Source organism: Hylaeus anthracinus, unplaced genomic scaffold, assembly GCF_026225885.1.
Source record: "Hylaeus anthracinus isolate JK02 unplaced genomic scaffold, UHH_iyHylAnth1.0_haploid 11982, whole genome shotgun sequence".
NCBI classification, from domain to species: domain Eukaryota; kingdom Metazoa; phylum Arthropoda; class Insecta; order Hymenoptera; family Colletidae; genus Hylaeus; species Hylaeus anthracinus.
The window spans coordinates 3,567,294-3,589,443 of record NW_026534330.1 but is presented as its reverse complement, the minus strand read 5'-3'; the positions used below and the strand labels follow the sequence as shown (position 1 = coordinate 3,589,443).

At 46.6% G+C, this 22,150-nt stretch overlaps 2 protein-coding genes across 19 annotated transcripts in view; both read left to right on the top strand.

Moving 5' to 3' along the window:
* LOC128886204 (longitudinals lacking protein-like) overlaps positions 1-18,458 on the top strand; it is a 56,804-nt gene extending 38,346 nt beyond the window's left edge. The window contains exons 7-9 of one of the 18 annotated variants that reach the window (XM_054140871.1): positions 12,183-12,344; positions 13,679-13,864; positions 15,077-15,435. In XM_054140871.1, coding sequence (XP_053996846.1) covers positions 12,183-12,344; positions 13,679-13,864; positions 15,077-15,357 — 629 coding nt within the window. In that variant the 3' untranslated portion in view covers positions 15,358-15,435. Of the gene's footprint in view, positions 1-719; positions 947-1,707; positions 2,520-2,729; positions 3,232-3,825; positions 4,313-4,561; positions 5,851-5,920; positions 6,283-7,051; positions 7,908-7,999; positions 9,081-9,357; positions 10,137-10,563; positions 10,999-11,479; positions 11,924-12,182; positions 12,345-13,678; positions 13,865-15,076; positions 15,436-16,196; positions 16,499-16,954; positions 17,653-18,068 lie in introns of those variants that run through there. The other 17 variants (XM_054140870.1, XM_054140869.1, XR_008459781.1 and 14 more) reach the window with 17 other exon arrangements.
* A 702-nt stretch (positions 18,459-19,160) lies between these two features.
* On the top strand, positions 19,161-22,139 carry LOC128886266 (zinc finger X-chromosomal protein-like). The gene is made up of 4 exons (XM_054140976.1): positions 19,161-19,208; positions 19,827-19,893; positions 20,081-20,195; positions 20,843-22,139. The coding sequence occupies exons 1-4, from the start codon at positions 19,161-19,163 to the stop codon at positions 21,048-21,050; spliced, it is 438 nt and encodes a 145-aa protein (XP_053996951.1). The 3' UTR covers positions 21,051-22,139.
* The last annotated feature ends 11 nt before the right edge of the window (positions 22,140-22,150 follow it).

The window sequence follows — 22,150 nt, the reverse complement described above, 5'->3', positions numbered from 1 at the left end:
CCGCGTTACGTTTATTTTTAAACGTTTACAAGCAAGAATCCAGTGGGTGATTTATCTAGATATATCTGTTATCCGAATAATCGGTGCTTTCTGTTGCGAGTAATCGCCTTTTCGCGAATAAAATTTTATCCGAGGATGCGTCCGTCTAACGTGATCGCGTTTCCACGGTAGCATCGTTGGCGCTTCGCTTCTTCGACGGTGGTGACTTTCCAGTTACAGATTTCGTCGCAACGAAACAATTGTATGGCTATCACGATTAAAGGTTTATTTAGATAATACGTTAGTCGTTATTCTTACTTGCCATCCGAATGCAACGCGTCCAACATCAGACTTTCTTCGCGGGGAAAATATCCCGAGGGACCTGAAGGGATTCAAAGGTTTTTAGGAATAGAAGGAAAAAGGAAACGATTTACGAGTGAAATCCTTTGGTGTTTTATCGTCGCAAATAAAGAAAATTCAAGAGTACGTATCCTTGCAGCGCCTAAGATTGTACGAGACCATAGAGCATACGACCTCGATGAATAGGAGAACGAAGAGTCCCTCCTGATATTGTAACTCTTCGTTGGTTAACGTAACAGAGTCGTAGCGCAACCTTGCATTAACATTGTACAATTGTTGTCTCGTTTCTTCTTTTGGGGGGGATCGGAAACAGAGAAACTCGTTGGTGGACCGAGCGCACACACAGCTAGCATTTTGCAATCGTTTCTTTATGCTTGCAGACGAGCAGTTTCTCTCCGACCGTCTAATGGCCGGACGGGACGCGTCGACGTCGTTCGCGATGCAACACGTTCCGAACGCCAGGTTCCCCTGTCCGAATTGCAGCAGCGTCTTCAACCGGAAGAACAATCTGCAGAAGCACCTGAAGTACGAGTGCGGACAGTTGCCGAGGTTTAAGTGCCCTTACTGCGGGTACCGTTCGAAGAAAACGTCCAACATCCGCGCGCACGTACGCTCCGTTCACTTCGGCTGCGCCGTTTACGTGATCGATCTTAACGCGAGTTGCATCTAGTTACTCTAGATCAGGATCGACCACCCTCTGAGAAAAAAAAGACACCGATCAAACCGAAACCGTCGAGTATCAAAGTTTCGTTGATCTCTGCGCGTAACGATCCAATGAAAGTTTGCATCGTGTCGCGTCCACGTGGTCCTTTTCAAGGATTTTCGCTGGTCGGGGACCGAATTGCTAAGTAAAACTATTTTTCTGATAGATCTCGTAGTTTTAGCTAGGGTTTTGTATACATGTACATTTGCACACACAGAATTTCGACTTCATCGAGAGTTGACTATTTTGTTTAAAGGCTGATAGAGACTTTGAAGAGGAGGAGGAACGATATCCATCCCCGAGCAGCCTTGACCCGCGAGAATTCTTGACAGGACCGCATTGCGTTAATGTTTAAAGCGCGGAAATTTGAAGGCTCTATCCAATACTGTGTACAGAACCGAAATAAAAGTTGCATTTCTTTCGCCCGAAAAGCTACATGTGTATCCCCGAGGAAGAACACTCGAAAGAGGCTAACCGGTCGTCCAAGTCGTTTCACCGTTTCTCGACCCGATCCTTCTCGCTTCCATATACGTTCGTAGATCACTAACACCGTTTCCGTCCGTCTCTCGGACCTTTTCTTAATCGACCTTACTTATCGGATATAGTCGAACCGCCGTTCGTCACTCGATCGCGGACTCTGACGAGCTCCAAACATTTTCTTGCAGATCTGGAACACCTGGGCGGCTTCAAGATACCTTGCAACGCGTTACCAAGAACCACGGTGGAGTTCCAGCACCGTAACAAGAGCAGATTTCCCTGTCCGAAATGCACGAGCACGTTCAACCGGAAGAACAATCTTTATTCCCACCTGAAGTTCGAGTGCGGACAACTGCCGAGATTCGGCTGCCCTTATTGCAATTACGCGTCGAAGAAGTCGTCGAACATCCGTGCCCACGTGCGCAGGAAACACTACGGGTATAAAGTCAACGTGATCGACGTGTCACGCGACCCCTTTGGGACTTCTTCCATGGAAGATCTCGACACCGCGAAGATCTCCCAGAGCTTTTAATCGACTACGGTTCCGCCCTTGCTTCGTTTATCTTTTGCCAGTAGTAACGTCCAGGTCACGTAGATCGGTGGTTCTCGACCCCTAGAGCAGTGCAAACCTAAGAGCACGGATCTACGTTTTCAATTTTCCGTTCAAGCAGCGCGATCGTTAATTCACGGTTAGCCATGGTATTTTTACACAAGGGACGTCACCAGTGCGCGATGACTGTAAGGATCCTAAGAGAAAGCCTGCGCTAGTTACTTTCCATTTTTGAGGGGAACGAAATTAACATGGCTTGGTATTATAAATATTCGCTTTTTCGTTACCTTTACGTTCTTTCTCTAAAGATCTAAAATGATTAAGAAACACTGGTGTAGATCGTTAACAGTATTCGTTCTATCTTTCGCGGCCGGCGTCGCCGACCCTAACCGATCACGAATCGATTCTTTGGTTGATCAATAAAGCAATCAGCTGCCACTGCACGAGCAACGAGCCTCTTTTCTTATTTCATCCTCTTCACGGAAGATCCCAAGCCCGCAGGAACGAGCTCGATGGCCGTTAACGTTATGGCAATCGAAGAAGGTTTGACCGATTCCAGCTTCCACGATTCTTACTTTTCCTTCTAGCATCTACCACCGGTGGTACGCTGGCAATACGAAGAACTCTGACAGCGGTGTCGCGTTTCTGTTTCTGTTCCAGGGTTGAAATACTGCGTGTTCACCGGCGTCCCGACGCCCTCGCAGAACTTTCTCCTTCAGCAGCATATGGTGCCGAGTAATCCCTCGATCGTGCCCCTCTCCGACACCTCGCAAATGCTCCCGCGGAAGTTTCCCTGCTCCAATTGCACCAGTGTCTTCAGTCGGAAAGGCGGCCTGACCTATCATCAAAAGTTCGAGTGCGGCCAGAAGCCGCGGTTCAACTGTCCTTACTGCACTTATCGTGCGCGGCATATCTCGAACGCGCGTAGACATGTGCGCAAGTGTCATCCAGGAAGAGAGGTCTACACCGTCGACCTAAGTCAGCTGCAGCAGTACGCTGCTTGAAACCGACGACCCCGAAGACGACAAGCGTCTCGTCTCCGAAGAAGAATACCGTCAGCTGGAAAACGTCGACGAGTAACGCGACGGGATCAAGCGGAAAAACGAACGAGCCACGTCGCGGACCTTCTCCGGAAGAATCGACGTCGTCGTCGCGAAGAACGGTAGAGACCGACGTCTCTTAGGGGAAAATTGCTCGAATCGTGTGCTGAGAATTTAGTACAGTTGGTACTCGATCGAATAAGACATCCTCTGCACTGTGTATAACATAATAAGAATTTTTAGCGTTCCCTTGTTATCGTATCTAACTTATTTCTGTCGTCTAGTTCGATCACCCTCACCTTTCCACCCTTGTGCGACTTGATTTCATTTATTTGACCACTACCGTACCTCGCGGAATACAGAGTCGAGCGCTATTGAAATATGTTTATTGTCACGAATAACACGTTCCTTGCCAGACCATTTTTTGAAGACTTTCAGTTTAAAAAATTAATTTCTAATGCAAAATAAATTAATTTTTCTAGGTATTAATTTAACAAATACAATACCTAATGGCTTGAACGGAAAGTTCAGCGTGGGGCGCATACGCGTCACGGAAAGTGATAAATTTTCTTCGAGTCTTGCATCGTTCAAGGGTACGATCGAGCAATCTTCCCCTATTTTCGACGTCTTTTCCTTATCTTCGCGTGCATACGGAAGATAACGACCCAGGAAGAGTCAGAGCAGTCGGGGTTGAACGCGATTTTGTTTCTTTTCAGGAGTTCAATGTTTCTTCCTCCAGTGTTTACGTTTCGTCAACGGAAGCTGCGATGGAACGAATCATCAAATAGAACGGAAGTCTCGCGAGCAACCGACCCGCGCGTACCTTAGCTGAATGCTGCCCCGAAGACTGTCAGTGCCAAACAACGTATCCATTTCGCATCTACCCACACGTTTTCGCGTGAATCGCGACGGACCTTGCGCATATCTGTGACGCGCGAACGACAGGACGCGTTCGCGCGAAACGCGTAGAGTCAACGATGTCACCTTTGTTCCTGCAACTCGCAGAACTCGCAACTGTTTTACTCATAGTACAATTGTTCGCGACTAACGCTACCTAGACCTGCATTGTATTTTCCGGTAGTAGATGTTGCAAAGTTACAGTTCCGCGAATTCCAGAACCCACGAACACGAACAAACTCTGTACTTAATGGATATGGATCGAACAGATCTGTCTCTTTTTTAAATATACAAAGTTAAAATCAACGGTTTGTGAATTACGTCCATTCGCAAACACGCGGCACCCGATCATCCGACATCCTCTGCTCCTGTCACGTTTACGTAAACCCTTTGAACGAACGAATTGATCCGGAGTCGCTGATAAGGTCAGCTGGAACGTTCGAAGGCATGTTGTTTCCAACTATCTCGATGAAACGATAAACATTCAAGCAGAAACCAAGCCTTCGTTGAGCAAACCGAGTGTTTGACGAAATTCTCGTCTCGTTTCTGTTTCAGGGTTCTCCCTGTCAGATTATCCGTGCACGGTGCCCATCGGTAAAAGACGTCGGAGTTATCAAAAAACCGGACTCCTCGGTAACGGCGAGAAGCAAAAGTTCCCGTGTCCCACGTGTCCGAGCGTCTTCAGTCACAAGAACAATCTCTACTATCACTCCAAGTTCGAATGCGGTCAATTACCGCGATTCAGCTGCCCTTACTGTCCTCACAGGACGAGACACGTGTCTAACGTGCGTGCACACGTGCGCAGAAGACATCCCGGTAACAACGTATACGCTATCGACGTCTGTAAGGTGGAAGGATAATCCTGTTGAATAGGTGTCGAGATTCTCTCAACTTCAACGAGGAAAAGCTCGCTCGATTTGTATGGTTGTACGCCGAAAATGGCGTCCGCACTTAGCGTAACCCCGTGTCCTTTCGGACGTGGCGACGGCTGACAACGTATACCCATAAGTTGATCGAATGTATCCTTAGAGTATCGCTGTGTAATCTTAGAAATTCTCCTTCTGTATTGTACAGTGTAGGGTAGCGTCGTCGAGATTTGTAATTGCTCCAACGCGCGTAGGACAAGTTTAAATACAAAAATGTATTCGTTAACGAAGACTGTGGCAATCGGCCGCCACGGTTGGATTCATGAATCGCTAAGAGGCGTAGAACAGACGATCAAGGGATTAATCTGTCTTAACTGTCGACGATTACCTCTCCCCTCGAATCCCTTAATCCGCGATACTACGCTCGCATTTTTCGAAAGACTTTACTGCAACTTATTTAAAACAAAAAGGAACTTAACGTAACGTTCGAGAGGACATAGAAAACTGGATAGGAGTGTTTCATTTTTCTTTTTTTGTACTTTGATAAGAAGACCAGGTATCGTGTATGCGGTAGCGAGGTACCTTCGACGCATAAGAATAATAAGTGACACTCTTCCTTTGTACCCAAGATCTCGCAATAAACGTGGAAAGTACGAAAACAAGTATATTTGCGCGTGCACGCCAAGTTCTTATCACTAGACTTGACCAGTTTGTTTGTAGAAAAACTGCGTTGTTTTGTAAGAGATCCCGTAACCCAGTTACGGCTGACGTCCTTCTAAATGTACGGAAGGCCCGGTTTAGGAACGATGCCGATATCTCATAGCTTTTGATCGATTAGACTGCGTCGCAAAGAACGTTCAGCCTTATCTGGGTTAATTCCATTCACCCGCAGAACGATCGAGAAACGCGGGCGTCTCGAGAAGAGTTTTGCTGGCGTAATGAAAACGGTATCGCTTTAAACAGCACTGTCGATGTTTAGAACTGAACAGTTAAGCACGTCGGTGCACGAACTGAGAGAATTAACCGTAAGAACGTCTGAATTTTCCAGGGAAGCTACTGAATCAGATGTACGGTTACGGCAGGAATCAAGCGCGCCGCGCTACGGATCGTCATCCTCAAGATATCGTCAAACACATTTGCCCGAAGTGCGGTGGCTCGTTCAACTGGCGCTACAATCTGCTCCATCATTTGAAGTACGCCTGTGGGCAATCGCCGCGATTCAACTGCCCTTATTGTCCTTACAGGACGAAACACACGTCCAACGTTAAAGCTCACGTGCGCCGGAAACATCCCAATCTCGAAGTCTACGTTATCGATATAATGAGCGGCCAGCAGTAACGAGGAGATCCCCATGTATTGTCCCGTAACTATAGCGAAACGATCATTGAATAAAAAAAGAAAAGAACAAGGTCTTCCCGAATTCGTCCTTTGAAACGCTTTGCGTGCATGCTCTCATTCGCAATATTCGTTTCGTACTATCCCTTGTAGCAAAGAACAGTCATATAATCGCTGGTGATCATCGTTCACGAGGGTCCGGTCTACATGCTGAGAAAAGTATACGGGGTGTCACGCGAAATTGCAGCGAGCTGTGTCGCCTGGAATACTTTGGATCGAAAAGGAGAAACGAGAGAAAATTTTAGTCCTTGGGTTTTGGATGCTTCGATCCACCTTCTCTTTAATGGAATCCTCTGATTTTTCAAGTATCATCCGACGCTGTGACGCTTTATTCTCTATGAAAAAAAAAAAAAAAAGTATCGAGGAGTTTGTCCAGCAAGCTGTTATTTTGAGATAAGAACTTTCCGTAAGTCCTTCGCTAAGTTGAATATCCTTCCAACCAGCAGCTCTTTGGACGCTCTAAACACTTTCTCGTAAAGCATACAAAACTACGTCGAGGAAACATCCGAGACCGTTCGATTTTCTCTTATAAATTCTCTTTTCGTATCTCGAATGGTTTCATCGACACGGCTCGTCGAAGTTGCGCGAACCACCCCGCATAGCGATCATTCTAAGCCAACCGAGATACCAAGGTACGCGATCGAATCGTACGAAAATCATTGTCATACAGCGAATATCGCATTTCGTAGATTATCCACGTAACCGTGGGCGTTGCTTAGGTCTCATAACGATCCGATAATGCTCGGAACACTCGGAATGAACGAACGAATTGTGCTTTTTTCAGAGCCGATGTACTTAGCGCCGCATCAGCTGGACACGAACGTCTGTTGGCCTTACTCGCCCAGGGGAAGGACGTATTCGCCCACGGACGTCCATCACGCGCAAAAATTTCCATGTGGGAATTGTCACAGCGTGTTTAACCGGAAAAGCAACCTCGAGTATCATTTGCAGTACGAGTGCGGACCGTCGCCAAGATTTAATTGTCCTTATTGCGTCTACAGAACGAGGCATCCGTGGGACGTGCGAGCCCACGTGCGCAGGACTCACCCTGGCAACGCGGTCTACGTCGTGGACATAAGCAAGATCGAAGTTCCCCAGCACTCCTAATCGATCTGACCCTCGACCTGGACCGTTGCTAGGCGATGCGAACCGTGTACTCGTCAACGACGCGAGTTGTTCCGAATTTCGCGATATCTTCGATCCGTTTCGTGTCTAGTCGCGGGAATATTTTTTACAGGCTGTTGTATGTATTATACCATCGGGCGACGATGCTTTTAGCTTGTAAGAACAAAAAAGAAACAAGGAAAAAGGAAAAAGACACATTTTATGCACCTGCGCATAGAGCACGGTAATCCCTGGATATCCAAAACGAACACTTGTAATTCGAACTATAGTGGAACTCCAATTCCTGGAACAAAACCACGACTGATTTCGTTCGATTCACCCTGGGATTACGGTATTCGCAATGTCTACGTCGCTTTCCCCTCTTGCCTCCACGACGCAATGTTTTTCCACGTTCAGCTAATGTCGGAAATGGGTTTCGCATACGTTTTTTAGGATAGCTCGGAGTCCTTGTACCGATTTCTGTATCGCGTTGCAACCGTTAGGGAGCAACACGAGGCAAAAGACAATTAAAGTTTGTAAGTTTCACATCTGTCGAATCGCTAAATCGTAAATCGGTGGCATCGAATCATCGTCAGAAGTCATTTTTGGTGGCTTTTTCTGTTCGCAGGTGTTCACCATCCGGTAATACGTCCGTCTTGTTACGCGCAGGGTCCTCATTGCGCCTACGATCTCATTCGAAACGAGCAAAACAGAAGTTATCCGTGTCACAAGTGCGGTAACGCTTTCACGCGTAAGAACAATCTGTACAATCACCTGAAGTTCCAGTGCGGACAGTTGCCGAGGTTCAACTGTCCTTACTGCTCGTATCGCACGAGGCACTCCTCGAACGTCAGATCCCACGTGCGTAGGATGCATCCTGGTCTGAGGGTGTACGTTCTCGACGTGCGCGGCAAACAAGAGAGTCAACAGCAGTGGATATCGTAGACGTGAACGAGAAGATGGTTCGGTGAATCATCGCTGAACCTTGGTCAGTTTACGACGAAAGCTGTTTTAATATATTTCAGCCTTTCGCGACACGACACTTCGTGGTCTTCGAGCATCTAATCGAGGACTTACTGGTGTATTCTTTGGATAAAATATCTTGACGTGTCGCCAGCGCTGCAGCTAGCTTCTTCAGCGATTGAACGAACCTCGACGAAACGTCGGAGTATCTTATTCAAAGGATATGGAAACCTCGATTAGTATCAACCACGAGAGCTGCTTTGTTATTCGTATCAAACGATGGTTGTCAGAAGCCGGCATCCAACTATCAACGAACGTGGTACGTTGGAGGAACTTTCGTTTCTCGATGTGTAAAAGTGTGTAACGGGCAAAGTAGCGAGAATTGTAAAAAGTGTGAGTGGTTGTAAGATTTTTAATTTATCTGGCATGTATCTTGGGAAATATTTTTAATACTTAACGTTTCTTTAATGAACACTACGAATTTTTATACCTGTCGTTAGCGATAGGACTGGTACACGTATGTATACAAGAATGTTCGAGCAATGCTATAACGAAATCGACAGACGTCGATACTATCGTACGAGTATCAAAAGTAAGATACGTTGTTCACCATCCTATCGATATCTGCTCCATTTATAAGACATCGGTTTACAATCGAGTATTCGACGTAAAAGCATCAGTTTTCTACAAAAAATAAATAATATTTTATAACGGTATCAGTCCTATTGCTACCCGTCGTAGACTCGAGATTCTTCAATAAAACGTTTCCTCAACGAAAATTTGTCTAAACGTATCTTCCAGACAATGTTATGCGCGTCCTCGAAACAAACATTTCGTCCCTGTATCTTTCCTTCTTTCTCCTCCAATGTTACTATTCGTTCAATGTTTGCTCGGTAGGTCTCGATAATTAGTACACGTAACGTCGTCTTTCGGGGAACATGTGGATTCGATTGGGACTCGTAGATCGTTGTCGAGAACACCGTCAATGTAAACTGACAATCAGCCAGACCCGTTTCGTTCCAGATACGGCCCCGTTCACCGTGTTCGGGTTCAACATCGGTATCGGAGGCAGCCAAGTCCAAACTATCGGCAAAATCTGGCCCCAAACGCCACTCCCTAACTTTGACAATAACTTTAGGACGAAGAAGTTCCCGTGTCCCAACTGCGCTTGTGCCTACAGCCAGAAGTACTCGTTGAACCGACACCTGACCTACGAGTGCGGCCAGGAGCCACGGTTCAAGTGCCCGCACTGCGACTATCGATGCAAGAAGTCTGCCAACGTCTACGAACACGTCAGAAGAAGGCACAAGAACTGCAAGGTCTACGCGATCGATGTCCTCAAGATCGCCCATCAGGAGCGCACTTAATACCCCTGGAGACTCTTCCACTGTATCGTAACGCTGTCTCGAACGACCCCGTTCAATGCACAAATCGATTAATTCCACTTTTTGAAAAATCTTTAATTTAAGTGTCAAAGCATTGGGTATAGTCATAACATTTTATATTTCATCGGATTTCTCAACTTTTTGTTTCACGGATTTAGTCGATAACATTGAGCACGATCCTTTCTAAACTTTGTTTGAACAGTATTACGGGCTTGTAAATCGACGCATATTTTTGGCACAAATTTTTGTTTTGCGAGACGATCGAATACCATCGGTTTCGTGCATTATTCAAAGTCGAACCAGACACACGCGTTTCGCTCGAGTTCGATAGTCCAGGAGCTATGTACAAGCGTCGTCTTTCACAAATTGTACTCGCATTTAAGACTGTAAATAAAGAGGTCCATTCATCGCAGCGATTCTACATTCGCTGTTATTGTAAACCTTTAGTTTTCTACCACGTCCCGAGCACAGTCAACCCTTTCTAAGTTTCATTGTCACCCCCCCCCCTAATGGCGTTAGGCCTTCATCCCACGCTTGTAAGGCGCGGCGCGAAAGCCCGCGAAGAAGGTCGAGTACATTTACTCCACGATAGATATCGATCCTCTCGATCTTTTGTGTCACGCTTTACAAATGTGGAGCAGTCGCGGGCGACTTCACCCAGCTCTCCGTCTAAGTGTCGCAGCGACGCTCGGACAAGATTGACCGTACTTTCTAGCCGCGCGTTCTTCTATCCAAACGTTTCGTTTCCTTTCTCCTGTCATCGTTACGACGATTCTAACGAAAACTGCTTTCAGCGTTGCTCGATGATATTGTGTTACGTTCAGTAGTTGATCTTCTTTTGCAGGCGTCGTCGCGCGTTTCGCTCGCGTTCCCGGGAGTCAGAGTCAGCGCGATTCGACCGCCCAACGATTCTACGCCGCAAATAAAAGGTTCAGCTGCTCGAACGCCTGCGGAAGCTCGTTTACCCATCGTGGTTCTTTAACCAGGCATCTGCGTTACGAGTGCCAACAAAGTCCTCGCTTCAAATGTCCGTTTTGCGAATTTCGCTCGAGATGGAGGTCGGACGTATACAGACACGTGCGCAGAAGGCATCAGGGCAGCGACGTATGCTGCATCGACACTGGTGGAAATTAATCTTGTACCTCAACGGAATCTTAATAAATGGCCAACCCGTACAATCCTTGTCCTGTTATTTTTCTACCGTTGTACTTGTTGTCCCGCACCGTTGCATTGTTCTTTGTCACTTACATTCTTATCGGTTTCGAAAAAAAAAAGAAAATACAGAACGAACAACAAACGTAGAACCAGTTCGGCAGTTGCATTAGGATGGATGTCGCGAACTATTGTTATGGCACAAAATTTTCTTTAAATATATACATTGTAAAGCTACGGTTCTTTCATTTCTAACAATTCCGTCCTTTGCTCGTTATTTTGTCACAGGCTAATTACTCGTTACTTACTCACTCATGCCACATTATGTTGTAGGGTCCGTCTTGCGCTGTCAAGTATACGATTTCGATACGTAGCTCCTATCGCGCGTTAGAAAATCGTTTTCGTGCTTCTGTGACGTACACTTTTGCCGCTGTTAGTCGCATATTCGGTGTCGTATACTCCGCCCGATTCTGGCAAACCTTTTATTCACGCGTAATGCAAGAATCAAGAACGCTCGATCGTTTCTCGAGTCTTCGTGGCACGAACGTCTCGTAGTGGGTGGAAATACTCGGCGATTGTTTGACCATAGCGTTTCTCTTCTTTTGCAGGCATCGAATCGATCTACAACTGTTACTTGGCCACCAATGCCGAATTCCAGGCGGTCGCCGTGAAAAAGTATCTCTGCCCTAACAACTGCGGCAGCTCTTTCAGTCATAACTACAGCATGAAGAGGCACGTGCGATACGAGTGCTGCCAGGAGCCACGTTTCAAGTGTCCCTGCTGCGACTACCGATCCAGGAGAACCTCCGATGTCTACAGACACGTGAGAAACAGGCACCATGGATCTATCGTGGACAGCATGTACATCGACACTTGTAAAAGTTGAATAAAAACTCCTTAAGACTCGTCGTTGTGCGGTGATCAGTTGCTCGAGCAAACGTTGCAGCCGAATATATTGTGTTTTCTATGCTGTTTACCGAGTTAACGATTTCGCGATAGCGCGGATCGCTCGATCGAAGTTGGATAACGTTAAAGTTTACGAAGAGAATCGATGGCGACCCCCTCGAGAGGTCCACGAATAAAGAGTTGCAAACGAAACGTTGTTCTCATTGACACGGACGCTTTTCAGACGCAGAAGGTTCTCTGGTCTTCCATTTTCAGATCACGCGCTCAGGACGATTACCTCGAGCCTTAACGATGAGCAAATAGAATGAAAGAGTCACACGTTTTCTCTGTTCGGTCGTTTCGCGTTGTCCCTGGAAACTTTGGACACGCTATTAACCGTAGCCAATCTGTTTCTGTCGTTTGCAGGGCACAGGGATGGTCCGAGGTATTCATATCGACCGTTCGCGTTCGTCGACGAAGGACATCATCCCTGTCCGACGTGCAGTCGCATCTTCAAGAGGAAGAATAGCCTCAGCAGACATCTGCTGTATGCCTGCGGGCAGAATCCACGATTCAAGTGTCCTTACTGTTGGTATCGGTGCAAACTTCGCAGTAACGTCTACAGACACGTTCGTTCCCATCACAAGAAGCGCGAGGTTCTCGCCATGGACGTTGTCAGACATTGCATCAATAAGCCCAATTGAATCCTTTCCTTCCTATGTATGAACGGGAGCTTGAACTAACCGATCTACTGGAGGCAGAGAGTCCACCGAGACATATTTAATAAAGCTTCTAACACAGATTTATAGATCGTGTTGCATACCACGCGAATTGTCAGAACCCTGTGCAAACGTTGGTTGGACAATTACAATTTTTTTTTTTTTGGTACGCCCATCTACCCTTTGTAACAGAACACTCATGCTCCCATTTTCTATACATACAACTCCTTTACCCATACGCTTTTGCAGTCGACGCGTTAGAGATATTGGGACGTGGATACCAACGATTATACGCGTTCGAAGGTTCTTGCAGCTTTGCGAAACATATGCGAATGTACGCTTGCGCTGGGAAGCTAGCAACTATGTATTTGTTGCACCATCATTTAATTATATAACACGAGTATGCAATAAATGGTATCCCAACATTTTCTTCATCCGTGGTCGTCCCCTTTGCGCGAGAGCATGGAGTATGGAAGAGCAGGATGAGTATAACTTACGGTACCATTTTTATTCCTGTGTTTACTGGCCCATATCGCGTAGCCTCGAAGGATCCAGGAACCCCTTTGCGCGACTGTTATCCTCTGAATGTGTCCTATCGCAATGGTCCCGTATTTCCGATCCACACGGTCGACCGTTTCCGTCGATCCGTTTCACACGGTGGAGGTGAATGTGTTCATGTACGTGATCGGTGAACCCGTGTTTCCTTCAACGACGAGAGGCGGAAGATTCTGAATCTTTCTATCAGCATTTTTTCGTCCTGGGGTTCTTGGACAATCCTCGATACTCGTTGCTTACCTTCAATCGTAAAGCTCCAGAGCTAATCGACCATTAACCCTTTATAGTTCGCTGGTACTCATTGTTACCACTAAGGAAGGGATGGGAATTTTGCATTTTTAAGTTTCTACGCTCATCCACAAAAAAAAAAGTGAAAAAAGTGACCAGTGAGTTGTGCCCTATAAAGGGTTAACTGTTCAACGTAGGACCGCAAAGGGTTAATTGTAATTAGCTACTGCTACCCATTTTTCTCGACAATAACGCGCACATGGTCCAAGAACCCCAGTTCTCGCGATGTCGTCTAAGAAAGAGTGATTTTTAAAGCGCGAGAGTCCTCGCGCAGCTCTCTTCTGTCTACCTTGCAACAGGTGCTATCGAGGACTTTCAGAGACGGAGATAATATACCGGGGTACTTCGTTTTGTTTTCAGGTGGTCTGTATTATGCGAACGCTCGCTACAGGAAACCCCGGGTACGCTTCAACGATCTATCCCACAAGAGATTCCCGTGTCCGAACTGCCCGAGCGTTTTTGTCTGGAAGTGCACGTTGAAGAGACACATGCGCAACGAGTGCGGGAAAGAACCGCGCTTCAAGTGCCCGCACTGCGAATATCGCGGTAAATGGAAAGCCAACATATGCAGACACATCAAAAGAGTTCACAAGGAATGCAGTATTTACGTCCTCAGCACGTAGGCTTCCGGAACCAGCTCGATCCCGTCGACCATCGCTCCTGAACGAACGCGTTTGTTCCTCTCCGTGGATGAAATATTTTTTATTGCGATATCGACGCGACATCGAACGTTGCGTACGCTTTCAACACGCCGTGCCTCGGGAAACTCGATGAAACTTTTCGCGTAGACTCTCGTCGAAATGGGTGGCGCAACCTGAAGAGGCTTGATTTTTCGAAGCGAACGATAAATATACGTTTCTTTATGGAAAGATCGATTTTAGGTATTCGCCGCATGACGAATAAGACTGTTGTTACGTGTAATGGTTAGAATTGTTGCTTGGTACGAAATTTATAACGTTTGTCGACTGGCTGTTAGTCTCCTTCGGCGATCTTTTAGAATTAATTATCCCTGCACTAAAAACTGATTTTGTTTTTATAGTTGTCATAAGCTTATTTTTCATTTTTAAGGAATTCTGAAGGTGGCTAAGTAGCGAGCAGTCGAATCGTTAGGTTATTAAGTTAACTGACCTTGTGTTCAATGTGCGTTGAGATTTTTTTTTTTTTTTATTCACACGATGTAAGCAAGAAATTTTACATATCAAGCACGTGGACCGACGTGAAAGTTCGGAAATATTTTATTTCAAACCAACCCCGAATCAACCGTTTCACGGTTATACCACGATTTTGATCGGAGCCTGTCCAACGCACAAGTGCGAAATTCGATAAATCGATAATTAGGATAAGAGGATTGCGCGATGTATCGAAACCAATAAAACATTATTGTTAGAAAAGACGAGATTACGTGCCTCTCTATTGGTATCTTTTTAGGAGCCCGAACAGGGGCGGATTAAGGCAGGAGCTTTAGCGATTAAGCGAAAAGTTATTTAATTTCTGAATGCTGAATTAAAGTATAAGTACTCTCTAAATTACATATTTAAAACTCGTTGTTCATAGTTCCAGCGGTAAGTTGCGATTAATCTTCGACAGAGATTTAAGAGCGGATGCCAGCGAGGCAAACGACATTCTACTCGTAAATTAGGTCTGTTGGATCTTAATTTGGCTCTGAGCCTGATCGCGTAAGATCCTTTGGCGCGATGGTGACGTCGAAAGCGAGCGGTTTATCGCCACGAGAAAATTTCGTCTGTTCGTTTGTTTCAGGTTTCGGGCGAAGGTGGCAGTTCGGCAAGGTCGTGATGAGACCGTCCAGGTACAGAAGACTTCAGGCTGGCGTCTACGTCTGCCCTAGTCCGAACTGCTCCAAGTCTTTCAGCTGGAAGGGCAATCTGAACAGGCATCTTCGATACGAGTGTGGTCTACAACCCCGATTCAAGTGTCCGTATTGCGAGTACCGTTGCAAAGTTAAAGGGGACGTGAGTAAGCACATCCTGAGAAAACATCACGGCTCCACCGTTTACGTTCTGGACCTGTTCACCGCCTGATCCTCGAGCTATGGAGCCGCAGACGTTGACCAGCCACCGACAACTTCCAATCTTGTACTTTTTACGTGCAAATAAAACGCAGGCTTTTTTCTTCTCGAGAATATTGCGCATTACTTACCGAGCTAGCGATTAGAAAGGCACTCAGCGAGTTTCAGGAATCCTCTGGACTTTGATTTCCTTTGGATTCGAGCATGCGACTACAGAGAAGCACACCAGCACGTTCTCGCCGTTCCCTTTGATCGCAGGTACTCAATGGTCGAAGGATACGCGATGTTTAATGGCAACAAGATACGCGGTTAAAAAATTGGTCCTTGGTTATCACGTTCCGTGCCACGTGCATTGCCGGTGGTACACGCAGATATGTTTACTTAATCACTGATAGCATATAGTTTATGAACAATTTTGTAAAATATATTTCCATGAAAAGAATGAAGCATGAGTGGTACACGATGTGGTAACTGCTCTAAACAAGCCAACTACTTATGGATCGATGATGTAACGAAATATTGTGCGATAATATATCAATCTTTAGTCAAAACACCAAATGGGCTGACCGACAAGTCGGGCAAAAGAACGGTTTGGCACGGAACGTGTTGTACGAAATTGTTTGGCATGAGTTTTTCCTTCTCGGGACTATCGTAGTCGAAGTTGGATCGCGAATCGAACATGTTTTCGCGTCGTTCTTTCCCGATTCGTCAGGTTTTTCGCTGCTCTAGTGGGGTTTTGTGGGTCGATCGGAAGGAGAGAAAGTGCAGCTAGCGAAATCCGACGATAACTCGCGTATAAATTGTTTGGCAGTTACCAAAACGACTGATAGCGAACGAAACGTTCTTTTTCAGGGTTCAAAGGGTCCACGTCGCGGTTGGACCACCGACGCACGAATTGGTTTATGAAACCTAGCACGTACGCCTGTCCGAATCTGAATTGTCGGAGCGTCTTCGCTTGGAAAAAAAATCTGACCAGCCACTTGCGTTACCAGTGCGGACAGAAGCCTAGATTCAAGTGTCCTTACTGCGATTACATGTGCAAGGTGAAGGCAGACATACGGAAGCACATTAGGGTGCAGCACAAGAACCACGACGTCTACGTGATCGATATCTTCCAATCGTGGGAGGTTCTACATTGACCGGGAGTTGTCTCGACGAGGAGACTCGTCACGTTTCAATCTTCATCGACCAGCGACGTCGTCGACGACCAATCCAACGGCTCTAATTGTATAGGAGAATTAAATTTCGCTTCGATGGCTTGCCTTACACCGGCTTGCCCCGAATCTGTCTGTAACGAAGTCTTGCGTTCAATAAAGATCCGACCGCTTTCGTCGAGCCACCGAATCGAGCGATGCTTTCGCATGTTCATCGCATTTTTGTTCGTTCCTTGGGCTAACGGGTTACACACCTATGCAAAAGTACTAACAACGAATCATCCAATCGAAACGTTTCGAAAATAGGAAGAAAATTCATTTAACTTTTGTCGAGGCGAGATCGAAATGTCGCAAACCTCCTCGTCGCCCGTTCGACGAAGCCGAGGGGTCGAAGAAACGAGCGGCCTCGACGCACCACATTTCGTCAACCTTAACATCGACTTTTTCCCCTTCTAGGTCCTGGACTTGGGATCGATGTTCGAGGACAATCGGAAAGTTTGGGCGAGTTTCCCAGAGGGAAGAGATTCCCCTGTCCGAATTGCCCGACCTCCTTCGGCCAGAAACCGAGTTTGACTAGACACTTGAAGTACGAATGCAGACAGGACCCACGTTTTCAGTGCCCTTACTGCCAACAAAGAAGTAAAAAGACCTCGGACATTTACGCGCACATCAGAAGGAAACACGCAGAGTGCAAAGTGTTCGCCATCGACATCCACGGCGACCCGATGCAGTATACGACTGGCGCCTACCATCTGGACTGGATCTGAAACAATTTCCCCGCGCCAATCGCGTCGATCGACTTGCGCTTGTAATCGCATAAACGCCACGAATACGGTAATCCCTGATTTCGGATATCCGAAACGATTACCTCTCAAGTTGGATACGTTAAACATTTTTATGCTTGTAGTCGCGAGTATTACGGATGGCTCGACAAAGTTTCTCTACAAACAATTTGAATACAGTCGGGATATCAGGGATTACCGTACTTTGCGTAAATTTTATTCAGTATTACATTAATCTTGCTTGCTGCCTCCCGCGAACAACGGATTTCTGTTTTTGGCGACGCCACGAATCGCGGTCTGTACAAATTTTTCATCAAACGACGAATTTTCCCGTAAACTTTATTGTATAGAATAAAACAGAGTATTCGGAGGAATAAATGCGTTTCTATGACACTACATATTTTCATTTCGCAGTCGCATGCACACTGTTTGAGCACATTGATCACACGACGATATACTCCCCGAGCGGTCTTCTCATTTTAGCGTCTCGAAGAATGGATGGGATTTGGTCAGTCTCGAATATGACAATCGTCGATCGAAGTTGAATTAGAGTCTCTATAAAATATATTTCGATTACCGAACTTGAAGAAAAGAAAAGCTTCGATGTTGGTACCATTTCTCTTAGCTTTACAGACAATTTTACAAACCTCTAAACTGAGAAGACCCTTAAAAGCTCCTTTCTGTTCGTTCGCCTGGCAGCGAATCCGAGTAGTTAAAACGATTCAGCGAATCGAAAAGCTCCACGAAGGCATTCACGAAAGAAACACGACCGTTCAAATCTGTTCCAGGATACTACAACGAATGGTACAGCTACTGCCCTTGGAACGCGAAACCGTATCAGTGTTTGAACTGTCCGAACAATTACTCGACGAAAGTTCACCTGAAACGTCACGTAGTCAGCGCCTGCAACGGGAAGGAGCCTCGCTACAAGTGTCCCTATTGTACCTATAAATCGCGCTACCCGTCAGACACGTACAAACACGTGAAACGTCTCCACGAATTCCACGAGGTTTTCGCGATCGACGTACAAAATCAGAGGACCTACTTGCCGAAAGATACCCCCACGCTGCAGGACAACAAAATGATATTCTGAAATCCGAGCGCGCGAAAGATCGCGCTATGTACAAACGTTAGGAATGAGTAAAGAGTGTACCTAAACAGTACCAAAGGAAGTCGCAGAAGAAAGCACGCGTTCTTTGAATTTCTCCCTGTCCTCGTACAATCATACCGTAGCAGTTCCAGGATCGATCGGTGACAGTCGAAGCGAACAAGTTTTCCCATGGAGTCGAAACGAACTTCCTTCGACCACCATTCGACGGACGCAGGTATACACGTCCGAAAACCACATCTCTCGAACTCTACTTTTGTTTCAGGTGTTCCGCCAACGCGGTGTCTTAATTCCCACGTCGACGATAGCGACGATCCTTTCGCGTTTCGTTAGTTGGCTCGCGCGTTTAAACTTCGGTTAAAAGCGAGTTACTCGTAGTTGTTGCACGCACGAATCTGTCGCCGGCGATCTTTGTGTCTCTCGCTGCTGCTGTCCGTGGACTGTGCGCAAGTATCTTGCTGGGTTTTCTGTTTCAGTTTGCCGGGGCATCGTGTGGCGGAACAAGTCGAAGAGGTTCTGCTGTCCAAATTGCCCGAGTGGATTCACTAGGGAGACGAACCTTCGGAGGCACGTGCGGTACGGATGCGGCCAGGGACCGAGGTTCAAGTGTCCGTACTGCGACATGCACTCCAAAGAGATCTCGAACGTGTACAGGCACATTAGGACCAAGCATCGGGGAATGCGCGTTTTTCTCACCGACGTCGCCACCAACAGGCAGTATTACGCGCGGAAGAACTAAACGAATCGATTTTAACCGATCACACCGTGTACAATGGTGCTCGACTACAAGCGGTGGTACTTCGTACGGGTGCCGCACAAGGTAGCGGCATCGTTTTAAGGAAGGATGTCGCCACAAAAACTAGCTACCAGTAGTTATTCAGACAAAATTTTGAAACTTTGTACTCTTACGTAGTTTTAAACGCTGAATTGAATGGCGTAAACAAAAAATGTATAAACAATTCTTTTGGATTTTTCGATCCGCCTTTTTTTTTCAAATAATTTTTTATTAAAAATCCAAAGAAATTGTTTCGACATTTTTTTGTTTACACCATTCAATTCAACGTTTAAAACTACATAAGAGTACAAAGTTTCAAAATTTTGTCTGAACGATTACTGGTAGCTAATTTTTGTGGCGACATCCTTCCTTAAAGTTCGCCAATTTAAGACGACCACTATTATACACCGGTCGAGCTGGTCTCTGTGGCTCGACGGATCAATTGTACAGTGCGACGAACGTCCTACGACGCGAACGACATTTGTATCCTAAACGAATAAACGAAGTAACGTTCACTGTGTTCAGCTTCTCCGATAGCTGTCGTCGAATGTCAAAAGTTGCTCGCTGAAAACCCTGTTCCATCTGTAAGCCTAAGCAGAGAATGTATAATAAAAGTTGCTTATCCGTGGCACCGAAGAAACTTTTAGTCACCGATCCCGACAGACGATACCGGTAGCGTTTCTTCTACGTTCTCGATCGCTCTGCACGATTACCCTAAGTTCCGTCGCTGGTACGTCGATCTCTATGCGGTATCGCGACGGGTACAGCGATCTCTGGACAGCCTAAACGAAAACTCGACTATCGTTTCGGTTATCCAGGGATTATTGTGCTTCGTTCAAGTTTATCGCTTTTGTCACGATTTCTACCGTTCGTTCGTGGAAACGTATCCAATCACGACGCTTCGCTTTTGATTTCAGGCACGATATATTTCCCACGGTCGACGGGTTATCATTACCCCGTGTGCCCGGGTCAGTCGCAAGAACCGCCGCTCTGTCATCGTCCGATTAAGCCCGGGAGCAGCGACAGCGACAGGTTAGTTGTCACAACAAACACCTTGTCAGTCCGTTTCGTTTCCGTTTCGTTATCCGATAACTCTGCCACGAACGTTAACCACTTCTCGGTTACGCGCTCCCGTCGGTCACGATTTTCCGTTGACGGTACCGCACGTCTCGGACTAAAGTCTCGGTTCTGCGTGTCGTGTCGCAAACCCGTGGAAAAAAAATACACGTTTGCATTGCAGGATGGAAGAGAAAGACGGTCTCGTGGAATCGTGTTTCGTCGGCTCGGCGGCTTATCATCGCCGTTTGATCGAGAGACATTTCCCGGAGACCATACCGCCGACGGAGAAAAAATCGAAACCCGTGAGAAAATGTGTTCAGTGCTCGAAGAAGATATGCGCGAACGGGAAAAGAGTACGCAAAGAGACCAGGTACTACTGCCCGGAATGTGACGCTGGACTGTGCATCACCCCTTGCTTCCGACTCTACCACACGACAACCTAATGCGACGTGTCCCTCGATCCTCGATACTCGATTCTCGATTCTCGATACTGTCGAGCTCTTAGTCCTACTCCCGATGGCGGAGGAATGGCAATGTTCCGTTCGCTCGCGGGCTACGGTTAACCGAGAAGTGGTTAACGCCGATTAATAACACTGACTAATAACGCTACGGTGCGTCAGGTACACTTGTCCAAAGTGCGAAAGGAGTTACCAGCATTTGCACCACATGCTGCGGCACTGTAAGTTCGAGTGCGGTAGCCCGCCGAGGTTTCAGTGTCCTTACTGCGTGATGAGGAGCAAGCAGTCGAACAACGTTTACAAGCACATACGTCTCAAACATCCAGGATTGAAGGCGGAGGTCATCGTGCTCCACTACGATCAGCAATAAACGTTGCCGACGGTTGACTTTCATTATATTTTTTTTTTCTTTCTTATTTTCCCTTCGAAAGTTGAACAATAAAGGGCGATTAACCGAGAAGAGTGTGTACTTCGATTTCACCATCTCCTCGTCCTCCATCCTTCGATCCCTCGATAGTTTGGTGTAGCGGGAGACCTAGCGGTTTCCTTCTCGGGGGTACTTGTTCTTGTCACGCTTCGAATCGACGTCATTTTAACATTTTCAATCGTTTTGCAGGTTGAGAGTCGCTTGAACGTCAGCTACGCGTCCACGTGGGAATCAGCGGCTGCCATTGATCGTTACACTTCCCGCAAATTCTCCTTCTCGCGCGTAAACGGGTTGTCCGGGCATACTTTGTCCCCTATATATAGCTTGAAGATGCCTGCAACCGCTTTATTTGTTTGTCTTTAACTCAACAAAATATTTTACCACCGCGCGTGTGTCAGCCTGCAAGCACAATCTCTCCAAGACTTCGACATAGAAAACCAGACCATTCATTATTGCCTGTAAGCACTTGTTCCCCGACGATTCGCCGTGTACGATTCTTCCTTTCGCGACGATTCGCACGGCGGTTTGTCCTGTCTCTAGCTCCGGGGTTTCAAACTTGGTCGGATTGGTTTGTCGCGTTTAACGAAATTCGACGACCTCGAATAATATTCGATGATTTCCTTACTCGACTGGAAGTTGCAATCTTTGATTTGTGTCTTACCGTATCAGTCGAAGCAGGGAATCGCGCGTCACGAAAGCGCGTAGACGAAGAACGAAGCTCCTGAAAGTACAACAAAATTACTCGTTTCGCGTTGAATTTAATTTTCGGAAAAGTTTAGGAACCCCTGATCTAGTTCATCGTTCGTTCTCTTCAACGATCTCGCTATCGCTTGCGATCGAATGGAAAAAAACAGTGGCGTTCGTTCGGTGTGCCCGCTGGCTCGCGTCTCCTCGACTTCGTTGCTTCGAAACGCTTGAGAGGCGGTCGCGGTACGCGTCGAAAGCTTTTCGAAAATCCCAAGCCCCCCCCCCCCCCCCCTGCGGAGGAACGTCGTTGCCGATTTGTTCGAGCTAACCGTGCACTTCCATTTCTTTTTCAGCTT